General features: G+C 43.3%; 1 protein-coding gene across 3 annotated transcripts in view; it reads left to right on the forward strand.

The window, feature by feature from the left end:
- Positions 1 to 260: 260 nt before the first annotated feature.
- kcc (solute carrier family 12 member kcc) overlaps positions 261 to 13,166 on the forward strand; it is an 88,599-nt gene continuing 75,693 nt past the window's right edge. For 2 of the 3 annotated variants that reach the window (XM_003707256.3, XM_012294753.2), the window contains exons 1-3: positions 262 to 556; positions 900 to 1,751; positions 11,610 to 11,672. In XM_003707256.3, the coding sequence (XP_003707304.1) occupies positions 1,679 to 1,751; positions 11,610 to 11,672 (136 nt within the window). In that variant the 5' untranslated portion in view covers positions 262 to 556; positions 900 to 1,678. Of the gene's footprint in view, positions 557 to 899; positions 1,752 to 11,609; positions 11,673 to 13,166 lie in introns of all 3 variants that reach the window. The other variant, XM_076536726.1, reaches the window with a different exon arrangement.

The following is a 13,166-nucleotide window of genomic DNA, read 5'->3' on the forward strand; positions in this document are numbered from 1 at the left end:
TTACAGTCTGTTATAAAATTGCCAATGATTCTCAATATATTCCAGCCAATTATTTCGGCTCAGCTTACAGAATTTACCCTCTATAAGAAGTTCCCCCAGCCATCGATTATTTCTGCAATTGGTTATTTCCCTTCTTCGCCTACGCCGCACTCCACCGTTCGCACAATCGACATCTTCGCGAATCATGACAGACCTTGCCCCACCAACGTATAAACAAACGTTTAACTTCCGAAACTTTACGAACCTACTCAACGCTTCTGTTTCATTCTTGCATTCATGAGCCATTAGTTCAGTATTCGTCGAACGATTAAGACCTTTTCGAAGGGTGGCTCCACATCGAGGGTAGTTCACGCGGTCGTTACGGTCCTGGTGAAAGCCGTGCCGTGGATGTACGCACACGTGGGTGTCCGTATCACAACGTACAGTGGTGTAGAATTATAACAAGCAAAAAGTTCTATATGTCATTTTTTATATTCAAGATATTTTATTGAATTATTGTAGAAAGTGTGAAGTGTTATTTGAAGGGTATGCTGAAGGTACCTTACATTTTGATAAGGTAATTTTTATATGATAATACAAAAGGGGATTTAATTGCACTGGGACTCATTAACGTTAAACCCTAAAGTAATCTGTTATACATCTAATAACCAACCCTTTAGTACTTGTTCAGAAAAATATTAAATCGGTGTCTATTATAATTTTGGAGACAACATAACACTTTATTTAGAATACGCTGTACATGTAGGGGCACCAAAATTTCGCATTTAGGGGCGCCTCGCTTCGTCCCTGATATCGATGACAGTAATATTACGAAGATTTTTATCGCCATAATTAACGACCTGTAAGACGAGTAAATGTCCATTGACCGTACGATGAAAGCGGAAATAATTTTGTTGCAGATATAGAAGAGTTACGAAAAGGCAGAAAAAGTAAAAGTTTCGCGATAGCGTGCGGCGCCCATGCTGCCGACTGTCTGGCAGAAGCGTGTCGTATCGTTCGCTGGGCCCCCTGGCGTATATGGGCGTGCACACACGCGTTAGTATCGTGGATGTATATAAAACGGGCGATCGGTTCGGAGCAACGAGTACGTCTGGTGTCGGCGCGGAGTAGCGAACAGAGTGAGTTTTTATTCGAAACGAACAGGCGTCGTTACGCGAACTCCTTAGGATTCGCGACCTCACGTGACGACTGCGACAACCAAAAAGTCGCCGCTGAAGCACGGTGTTATCGTTCGACACTCGCGTTGTACGTCCACTGGAGCGGCTTAGGCGAAGAAAGCGTGGGTTATAGTCGCGAGTGAAAGAGCAACGAGGACGGTCGTGCCGGAGCTTTTGAAAACAAAGACAGACGCGTGACGATATCGTTTTCTCGTGTTTTCGTGTCTTTATCTCGCGTGTTCGGCGGGTCGTTGGCTCCTTCTCTTTCTTTCTTTTGCCTCGTGGTGTGTTGTCGGCAGTAACACACAACGGCAAGTGGAAGCCTGTAGCGTCGCGCCGGCGAATGGAGAACACGTTCGCCAATCGTCGTAAACGAAAGTGCGGATTTTTTCTATTAGACAAAATCGTTTTCGCGCGGTTCACGGTTAATCGTGGTTAACGAGTGCGCGGTACGAGAAGAGCAGAAAGGAGGAAGAAGGATCGTTGGTGTTCGAGTGGTGGTGTTTGTAAGGATACGAAGGATGGAGCGATTCAGAGTGACGCCGGCTAATAGTACGTCGCAATACGTCCCGCAACAACATTCGTTAGACTATGGTGAGTTGTACTTTCATAACATAACCTACGCAGTTGCATTTACGCGCGAATAGGTGTATATTGGAAACTCATTCTTGCATGGTTTTATGCAATGCCGGTGCTTCGTTCGACGATTCTGGAACATTTTAAAAGTTCTGGAAGTTTTGAGAGTCTCGAAAGTTTCAGAGTCTTAAAAGTCATAAAAGTCTTTAGGTACTAATACCTAAATATTATTTAGATATTACTTAAGATAGGTTTAACTTGAATAAGCTTAGAATCTACCCTAAATGGCACTCGAAGCTACTTGGACTTAGCTCTCTCAGATCCCTGTAATCTTTGTCGTTAGTCACGTGTTATCGATCAATCATGTTCTTAGTCGTAAGAATTAATTACATAAGAATATTAGTAAGAATTTGCACAACAATTTATACTTTTAATTATCCACATATGGTCTACCGAATTAAGGGTTTTCGCACGAAGGTCGATCGATCCTCTTCTCTCTCTGTCAGGTAACGTCACGACGCGACGGGCTTCGAGTTGAACTCGATGAAAGTAATCGATCGATTCGTTCTCTATTAAATCTCTTTACCAGGATATTGTTTACCGATTTAATTCCTCCGTTGATTAGATTTCTTATCGTATAGAATATTCACAAAACAATATAGAGATCTATCGATATCGAGGGTAAATCCAGCGGATCGACGGCTTAAAAGAATCGATCGAAATACTTGATCGTCTTAAGCGCATCGAAACTCGTGCTCCGTTTGAGACCATGAAATATTAACGATATTAATCATCCAAGGTCTCCATTATATCGTTACGTATCATATCACCACGCGTTGTATGAAGATATATTCGACAGCATTGAGAAAATCATTGGATAAATGTCGTCGAAGTAACGATGCATATTGGTAATCGATATGGCAACAACCGCAAGTTACGCGTCGCAATTTAACACCACATTCCGTTGAAAGAATATGGCTGCTAGTAATAAATAGATTGGCGGGAGCGTTCAGTGATAAGCGATGATGGATCATGGAAATACTGTAACAAGACTGTAATCGCGAATTTAAATTCTGAATTAGAAAACTGTTTGAAATTCGACAAAGATATTAACTGGTTTAAAAAAGTAGATAGAAAAATATATGTTTTCGCTCTTAATTAAAATTAGCACCAGTCACGTACGTTCTCACGAAAGTAAATATTTAACGTGGAATCGTGGGTGGTTCCCTCGCATTGGCACGCTTTATAATTCGTTATGAAATACGAAACACTTTTAATAACGTGCCAGTTATTGATCAAACACGAACTTCTTCCGGACAATGAACCCATTCTGGGGAACTTTTCCGGACATAAACAAAAGCAATAATCGCAAATATTAATATTTTATTTTTACGTTCGAAAATAACTGGTATTTATTACATTTCATACATCACTAAAATATGAGCGTTGAACATATGTAACAATAGATTTTCACTTTTAAAAAGAAGCTCTGATTCACAACCTTTTATTATAATTGGCACAAGTTCCATTGGTGCTGTGGACATACACTAAGGAAAAAGTAGAAGCGGCACGAAAATAAAGAAACAATGGAACCTGTAACGACAACGGCGACGAGGAATCCAGGCGAAAAGGCTTGACTTATCTTCGTCTTCGTTGTTGTCGAGCGCTGGTGGATATTCGCAGCACCAGTTCCAAAAATAAAGTATCGAGGTAACACTGCAATTGTCAAGGTCGACTACCTTGGTTCTACCCGAACCACGACGATTTGATTATCGAGTCAGTGATTCTCAACCCTTTTTTCCTGAGAATCCTTTGTGAAAGGAGTCTTTATTTGCCTCAAATTCTAGTATATACATGTAGGCAGTCAAATATAACGAGGAGTAGAGATGACTCTTGGAATCGGTAATATATTAAACTGGCGATCTGTTCTGCTTTGACATTGCAGCAGGCTTTAATTGGCGAAATCGGGGTAATATAACACATGTGCGATACAACGTATGAAAATGTGAACGTGTAACATAAAAAAACAAAACGCAGTAAAATATTCTAGAGCGCGCAACTACGAATGATGTAAAGCGCCACTACCGTGTTTGCGAAAGTGGCAATATAACAAAAGTCCACCCTCTAATACCAATAAACATAAATTCAGTAAGGTTGTAACCTGCTGCATAGTCATTTACCAGTCGATGTTCTCCATTATTTGAGAGCACGACGTAAAGGGTTTCTCTACCTTGCCCTTCGCAAGGGTTGCGGAAAGGGAAGTATTTCCTGTAGTCGCATGAGAACCACTCGAGCCGGTCGAAGGTTGCTGAAGTTCGTCGACGAGAAAGCCAACGGTTTTCAAGGAGGGGTAAACGGGGCAGCTGCATCCCCTGTTACAAAGGCCGAGGCACCGAGGGGTCGATAATCATGCAAATCCCGCTCTACGCGTTGTATTTCGTCTGTGGTCGTTCGCGTGCTCGTAAACCCTTCCCCTCCCTTCGATCTCTTCCTTTTTCAGGTGAACTGTATTATTAACAATAATAGTTTACTATCAATTACTTTTTTACCATTAATGATAGTTCGTAATAGAAATCTTGATTGTTGTTTGAAACAGAATTTTTGAGGCACAAATTATTCAATAGTTTACTGTATACGTTTATGTATCGGGTTTGTGTTACCACGAAGAAATATCTACGCACGACATTCGCCTTGTAATGAGCTCGTTAATTTGAATGGTGTGCGTCGATTGTTCACCCTTAATCAGGACGCAGTGAACACACACGGCTTCGCGCGTCTGCAGAGAGCTTTTAATTAGCCGAGCAAATATATCGCTGACGCCGCTAATTATTTCGACTCTGTATACCTAATTCCTGCAGTTCTGTATATCTTTTAATCTTCGCATCAGTGGTGTTTTTTTATTATAGATCAAGCTAATTTACTTTACAAATTAATTTTTAATTCTTAATTAACTTTTCCTACGCTCTGTATTTGAAAAAACACGTCGAGGGTATTTTATTCGGTTCTGAGTGGCGTCAGAGAACATCGTCGTCGATTTAAGCCGCTTTCATCCCTTAAGTCGCGCGACTCAATCGAGGGTCGTTTCCAAGATAGGGGAAAGTAAGATTCGAATTATGCCGGTACATTCATCACGCGAGCGTTTCTCGTGACTGCAGTCGCATGGTAAATAAAAGCAGTTTCGTGCAATATATCGTATCCTTTGTCCGAGGTGTCGTACGAGAGACGTGGCGTCCTCAGACAAGCGAAACTAGACCGTGTAGCTTCGGGCAAGGGTAGACACCCTTTCTTAGCCGCAGCTTAGTCTACGCGACCTGAAGAACAATTGGAATCCCTGCCTAAACAATTCTCTTCAGGGAAATCCCTGAAGCGATTCGAGGGGCCTAGAAACCGTTTGTTTTCAACCTTTGATCTTAACGCGGTTGTTGTTTAACATCCGAACACGTGTTCTGTCCACGCGTTAACATGTTTACGACGCTATTCAATCGTTTATGCTTCTTTCATAAACACATTAAATTACCAGACTTAATTTTACATTCTAAAAGATTTTCTTTGCATCGATGTAACGATAACCTTTTGGACCGGAGTTTTCATACAATGATAACCTTCCGTCTTGGAGCAATGAAAATGTCAGTAGATATTTTTGGAAGAAATACGCGACGTCGCATACGTAAAATCAAACAGCGAAGCAACCGTGGCATTCGTCGATAATGAGAGAGTTCGTTCGCAACGACGTTTCAAAACATTCTAACAAAAGTTTGTAGAAAAATCATTGAACACCGCAAGATTGATTATTCCACTTCGAGTTCATTAATCTCGCTCCTTGAGAGTACGCGCGATCGAGCGTGTAATTACGATTGGAAAACACCCCAGCGAGCGTTTCAGTGCATCCACCCTTGGGATACTATCGAGTCGCTTTTGAGCGACCGTCCACGATAATTAATTCGAACTTTGTTCGCTCGCTAGCGAGGCGAAATTAGAACGTGTATCGCGAACGGTTCACGACCACCCTTACCGTTTAATCCGAAACCTGCAACCTCGATAATCCCAACGTGTTCACGGTTAGCCACTTTGTTTGCGTCCCCCGGGAGGTAGACCCCCGTTTTCTCTTCGCTTTTCGTTCTACTTGTACCTAACACTTTATGAACGTTCAATCGTTTCGGGTTATTTCGGAAAATTTTCAATATCCTTCTATCATATCTCTTAGATACTTGAACTTCAGAGGAAAGGAATTTCTGATAACGTAATAGCGGTTATCGCTAAAATCTTTTTAAATATGCTAATTAAAATTCTGGCTTCCTTTTAATACATAATATTATGTAAGTCACGTAACGCGTTGTTATAATAAAAATCACAGATAACAGAAATGGTAGGAAGAAATACTGAGCAGTGGTAGTGCTGAACGTACCGAAATGCTAAACGCAGACATACGATCCGCTTCCGATTTAATTCGCGAATCGACATCGAATGAAGATTTAAGCGTTTAGGATTTACTTAGGAAATTTGCCACGTTATAGCGTCTTGCGTAAGTGCGAGCGCAGAGGAAGAGGAGAACGCGTACGCAACACCCAAGCAAGCGCTAACAATTATTTTATTATTGGCCCAATTACGCCGTTATTGTTTTCACACACGCGCGACGTATCACTTAAAGCGGTTTGAGGCGGCTTCCACTATTGTCAGGGTGATTCAACCGTCTGGATTTTGCGCTTATATGGCGACGCCTTCGGTCGCTCATCGTCACTTTCAATGTTGGACATGTATACTCGTGATCATGGTCGCTTTTCTTAAGAATGATGGCTTCATTCTGAACGAACAAGAATCCGTATCTTCCCTAGGGAAAATTAGCACGCTGGTTGTTCCATCTTCTCTAGGGATGATACCCTCATTCGATAGAATACCCGAGGGTTATCGCGCCTTTTTTAGCGGAAGAGGGCCATAATACGTCAGAATTACCACGTCATTTTGTTTGGGAAAAAGGACCTCGTCAATCATCGTGCTATTAAAAGACGAATGTTTTTTTTCATTATGGAAGAAGAGCTAAAAATGTCGAAATGTTAATGGACCCCTCGTTGAAGACTGATCGTTTCCCACGTTCGTTCGTGTACAAATAAATCGATGAATAAAGGCTTCAAAGCGAGCCGCCTGCACGGTTACGCGGGTGGTCAAGAGCATACCGATTAATCGAGAGGTCGGAGGTCAATGAACACCGCGTTTCCAGAGTTTGCGACCTTCTTCGCCCCACCGGTCATCAGGCTTTCCGTCTTCTGCACTGAACACACTGCCCGATCCAACGTTACGCTTTACGTCATTTTCATATTACTCCATTTTCCACGATTTCTACCCGTCAGTTATACGCCCAGCGGATTGTAGCGACAGCTTTATTTCTATGATATTCCACTATTTTTTCTGGAATATTTGTGTTTATCGTACTATTTTTGAAATTATAATATATAGAAGGATGTAGGAATTTATGAATAGACGTTTCGATATAGAAGTGATTTATTTTTCAACTTCAAGCCGCAACCTTTTAGCTTCAGCTTTTCCGTAAGTTCGATACATTGGAAGCCGTCCGGATGGCAGTTAAACGATTTCAACTGGAAACGTAGAGACAGATGGCAATTCGCGCGACAGCTGCCCACGGTCCTCTTCTCTCTTCCCGTATCTTTGGCCGGATATAAAATTTATTTTTAAGATTGTCCGTCGCGCTCGATGGACGCGGACTGGAACGGGAGAAAAGCAGCGGCATGCCAGTTGGCGTAATTCAGATATTAATACATCAGGCGTCTGCCTGGACACCAGCACGGGTTGCTTCTCCTCGAGAATTCGTGACGTATCCCAGGGAATAAATGTCAATTGACACGCGGGGTCCTCGGTGGAACGATCTTTCCCACAGCTATCCACTTGGCGATACCATGTGCCGCGCCACGAGCCAGCCTCTCCTTTACCGCTCTTATTCGCTACAACGATTCATGAATGAATACATCTTGCCCTCCTCTCGAATTTTCGTACTCCATCGAAACGGTTCGCTCGTTATGATTTATACGCGTCGAGCACCGTTTTTTATCGCCTTCTGCAAGATGGTGCTTCGGAATATTGCCAGTTCTTGAGATATGGAGGTTGCCGAGGTCTGAACATTTTTCTCCGCCAATTCTGCTACGATCACCGGTGATCACGGTTCTGCTATAACGATAATTATTCCCGAGTAAAACGCTATGAACCCGTTAAAAGGTGTTGAGCGAAGTAGCGTGAATTTCCGAGGAAAAGAACGCTTTCTCGTCGCCTTTTCTGAATCCGCATAGAATTTGAGGAAAAACGGGAGACCGTTCGAAACTCCAGTTAGCGGTGTTCCCGGGCGGGAAGCAGGCGGAGACGGGACAAAGAAGGAGACGGGTTCACGGAGCTTTCTCAAAATAATCTTTCCACGGCTGGATACGCGGAACTCGGTGCGTCGCGTCTGCAAAAAGCAGAGCCTGGCTTCGTCTAAACTCCGACGAATAACCCTGCACGTTACCGTAATTCTCTGTTGATAAACACGGAGAGAGCCGCATTTCGGTTGGCTGGCAGCCTGCCATATTCTACTACGAACCGTCTGACTATGTTCGCGTTACGGCCGCCTAAAACACGTCGCTGGAAATACATATTCGTCTGCATGCATAATACGTTCCGGCGTGAACGAGCCACGATGCTGGATACAATACTGTTCGCCGTTTCAAAGCGAAACGGTGTCTGTGAAAATGTGCGGCTACAGCTTTCTTCTCTATTCGTTCAAAACGTTTTCAATACCCAAACCATTTCAGCCCTGCCTATTGCTGATATAAGAACGCAGGATTATTAATAATTAGGGGTTTTCATTTTTTAATACAGAGATCGTCTTTTAATTCAGAAATGTCGAAGACAAATTATCATGTTGTTACCATTACAATTTTCGATTCTGTTAATTTCTTTATTTGTCGAACAACGAAGATAATTTCCGGATAAGTTTGCACACCTTCGGTGTGTCGATATTCATCAGATGCCCAATAATAACAGAATGCTTTGGATTCCTTGTCTGAGCATAGAGCAAGACAATGCAAATAATTTTACGTAACGAGCTAATTCGTCTCGTACGCGTGAAGCATTTTCCTTTCAGTTAGAGCCAGAACAATACGGACGAAGACAAAAGATCGTAGAGTAAACGTATTATCGGATTCCAGCTTACTTCCACTCGACCGACGAGTTAACTCATCTTTGGTAGTTAACGGATTAACTGTGTTTTCTTAGTCGAAAAGTAAGCAAGGTAACAATAAAATCAGCTCGTCGTTAATCCAACGTTCACCGAGGCAACTTCGTCGCGGAACTTCTGGAGGAATTCATCTTCGTGAGTGCACGGCCGAGGTAGGGAGAGAAAAAAGAAGTTGCGACCCATTTTCCCCGTGTTTTAAATATCCCTATCTCTTATACGTTTACGCTGCGGTTTCAATATTCATCAGAATCGCGTATCCATCGTTTCGTTCTTTATCCTCGAGGGATCTCGTCTATTCCGTAACACCTGGAACTTCGAGAAACCTGGCCCAATTCGATTTCCGACCCGAGAGCAACGTCGTCCTGATTCTTGAAACTTGACGACCTGTTCCTACTACCTGACGTTTGTCTCTTATCAATTACACGCGGCAAGTTCGCTTCCGATTATAAACTCTGCAACTCCCTAGAGTCCCTTGAAATTCTCAAACATTCCTTCAGGATTCCCTGAGGTCTTACAGTTCTCTGAGACCACTCATAATTGCCTACGGTCCCTTGGATCTGTTAAAAAAAATCTTTTTGCAAACCGTGGTTCAGATAACTTAATTACCATAACTTCGGCGTCGTAGATAATAACTAAGAGACTAAGGATCCAAACTCCCCGGGGTCTTTAATGTTCGAAGTAACTCGAGGAACACTGTAACCGTTGAAGACGATGATCTGGTCTCGCGGTTACTCCGTTCAGCCACGTCGTTAGTCTTCGATTAATTGTTTAAACTCAATATCGTTAATGGAACGCCAGGATGCTCGGGAAATTTTAGGTCATGTCCCCTTAGGAAACTGCAGCTTCTATTCGGTGCTACTTCTCTTCGTTTGACAAACCGTACGAGATATTAGACATCTGTTCCGAATCGAAACTCGTAGTTATTTCACGGTGCTCGATGCGTTCCTCGTTTACGCTATGAATCAATGTTATCCGCGTAGAGCTATCGGAGATTCGCGTAAGGCGAAACGCGACGAATTTTACGCTCCGAAGATGAAGATAGTGCACGAGCCCGGCAACGCAGTGTCACGTTCAGTGTCACTTTATCTTTGCGAGGAGGAAACCGTGTCTGGAGTGATTTCCGTGGCCTCCGCACTCCGATGTCACGTTCCAGGTATTCGCGTTCCGCTGTCGCGAACTGCTGATCAACGTCAACAGCGTCGCCTTTAATTTTCACCATCAAAGAGGCAGACTCCTCGAAAGATCGCTATTGCGAACCGAAAGCTATTGCTGACTACTTCGGTACCGACTGTCCATCTACGGTCTGATCTTTTCTTGCTGATGTTGATGTATCGCCTTGTAATCTTGAAATAAACATACGATGCTTCGTGGAAAAAAACAAGTTTGACGAATGACCTTTAGTCGAAAAATAATGTGACAGACTCGAGCGAGATTTTCTCGTTGTCAAATCTCTTCTTCGTCCTCTTCGATATTTGTGAAATCGATTTTTATAAAAATGCTTTGGTTTTTATTTTGTGATAGCTTTGCATAATATATTTCCAGCTCTTTTTCTGTCGAAAAAAGTAGCTAATTTTAGTCCTAGCACATTGTATAAGTTGGTTCGTCGACAGGAGGCGCCATCTGCTTCGATTATTTCGAGATACTTGAAGAAAAGGCGCACAAAGTTGCCGAGGAGATTGTAAATCGAATTTATTTAGCGGTCGTTTCCTCCGGAGACGTTAATGTTATTGCTTTTATCGTGGCGATCGTAGCTGCTGACCCTGCTATACATTATATTTACGCTCCACGAAGGAGTTTCTAATATCTCCGAGTGCTTTTGTCCGAGATAATGTATCCTTACTCGATATTCACCGGCTTGTAAATTTCCCTGGGTGAAAGTGTCTGTAGACTTTTCTTGCTCGTGATATTATGCACACGAACTAGGAAGTTGCTTGTCTCTTTTCTTTTGATTCAGCACTTTCTTTAGAATTATTTTTTCAGTTAGAGGCGTTTTATTGCTACATGTTGCGATGTGACCAAAAATAATTTTTAGTTTATTCGAAAGGTACGGATCGATAAGGGTTCCAGTAGACATTTGTAAGAGAACGAAAATCAGTTTTGGAGCGAAGGATCGACCGGTTTCCGATCGTTTTCGAGAGAGGAGATGGCGGAGTCTGGGCGCGTCGGAAAACGGTCGGAAAAATCTGAGCTCTGTACGTGCCAGTTTAGAAGCCATCGGGGGCTAACACGAAGCGGTTGTACAGGTTACGCGTTGCATAATATATTTTCAGAAGGGTCGTTTAAGATGCCTCGGGGATGCGCATCAACCCCTGTCGGCAGGGTTTCATCGACCAATCGGTGTCGGGGTGGAGCTTAAGCCGCGCCACGGCGTCAGCAGCTCTTCTCTTTCGCGAAGGCCTTCCTCTGTTTCACCTACATTTACGCCTCTTGTCTTCTATCCCCTTTTTGTACCTGTTCTATATACGGTTCAGAGGCTTTTCCAAGGCCCTCGTCGATGTCACTGCTGCTGCCGTCGATCGTAATCACCGATAACGTTCGATCAAGGGTTGCCACCCTTGTCGAATCGCGTGTACTCGCGTGTCGCCCGTTCGTTCGTTCGTTGTACCCGGATTAATTAATTGCATCTGGTCTAATTTCGATCGAATTTCTGTTCACAGATTCGCCGGTGAACGGGACCCAACTGGAACATCAACATCTCGTCCCGAAATCACCCAGCGAATGTGAGTAATCGAAACGAAACTAATTTCACGTTTTATTCGATCAACGTATCGAATCGCGTCACGTTAAATTCTGTCTAAAATATATTTTCAAATTGTTAATTTATGTATTTAAATCGGTAATTTCTGCATGCTAATTCGGCTCTTTAAATTGTTAATTTATGCACGCTGATTTATGTATTTAAATTGCTAATTTGGGTACGGTAATTTGTGGCAAGAAATCGTAGGAAAATTGTTAAGAATCTATCCATGATTTTTATATTACGAGACTGGTTGAACGGCTTCGTCGAAAAGACCTCGTGAACTTTCTCGTTTTCAAGCTTTTCTTTCGCGCCTCATTGTCGAGACGAGTTTTAAAGAAACTCTTTCAGCCGCACGAACGGCAACCAACGATCGATCGACGAGAGAACAGAGGGATTCGTTATCTGCTCTCGTAGATGTAGACATTCGAGGGTCGCGGTGTATTCTTTTTTATTGTTTCTTAGATCTGGGATGCAGGGGATGTAGGGACATTGGGAATCTGGGGATACAATTGAATCGTCAAAGTGCCCGAGGGTACGAATTATCGAGAGAAGAATGCCACCTTTAAAATATACCTTTAAAATATGTCCGTCATCCGTAAAAGGAAGCGTACCGTGTTAGACAGAAAACCCGAAGAGAATTTGCTGTTCGAAAAACCGCGGAAAAAGAAGCGAAATTCCGGGCTGCGAGTAAGACTCCTAAAGAGGACATTAATCACGGAGATCTTTTCCGCAAAGAGCATGTTACTCGGGGAAATATAATTTCTAAAGAGTGTACCAACGATCGAAACTCTCTCGAAAAGGGGAACATACCATTCTAGAAACATCTAACCCACTCTTCCGTTGAAATTCCACAAGAAATGGTATCTGCGACGTCACTCGCAGCGTTGGCAACAAAGGAAAGCGAATTAAAGGAACGTCGTTCCCTTTTGGTAGCGGTTCGAAACGGTGACTGCATCGGGAAAGAGACAAAAAGATTAACGGGCCGCGATACGATGTTTCACGCAGAGGGCGTCCTTTTTCTACTTTTCATTTTTTTCTCTCCAATTTCGAAAGTTTCGACAAAAGGGGGTTAAGAACGACACAGGATCCACGGCTTCGTGACTTCCGGGTTGCAGGAGCCGCCTCTGACCCGAATCGGCGATTGTTGCTCGGCCGCGAGCGATAAATTCGCCGGTTATATGGGGCGTCGGAGCTGGCTTGAACAGGGGGTGGCCCACAGGGTGGCCCCGGGGGTTGGAGCAGGGAATGTCTCCTCGACCCAGTTCCCAACGGTCGCAGATTATACGCACCCGATACGTGCAGTTTGCAACCCTGTGTCGAGTGCCTAAATCGTGGCCCTCTTCCTCGACCCTCCGATAACGAGTTGCCACCCCCTTCCTCCGACGGAAACGCCACCCTCTTCAAACCTTTCGATCCGTAGTTCGTTTGCTCAACCGATACCCGAGCTGTCCTCCTCTTTCGCATATTCGATAAG

This window comes from Megachile rotundata, chromosome 10, assembly GCF_050947335.1.
Source record: "Megachile rotundata isolate GNS110a chromosome 10, iyMegRotu1, whole genome shotgun sequence".
Classification (NCBI taxonomy): domain Eukaryota; kingdom Metazoa; phylum Arthropoda; class Insecta; order Hymenoptera; family Megachilidae; genus Megachile; species Megachile rotundata.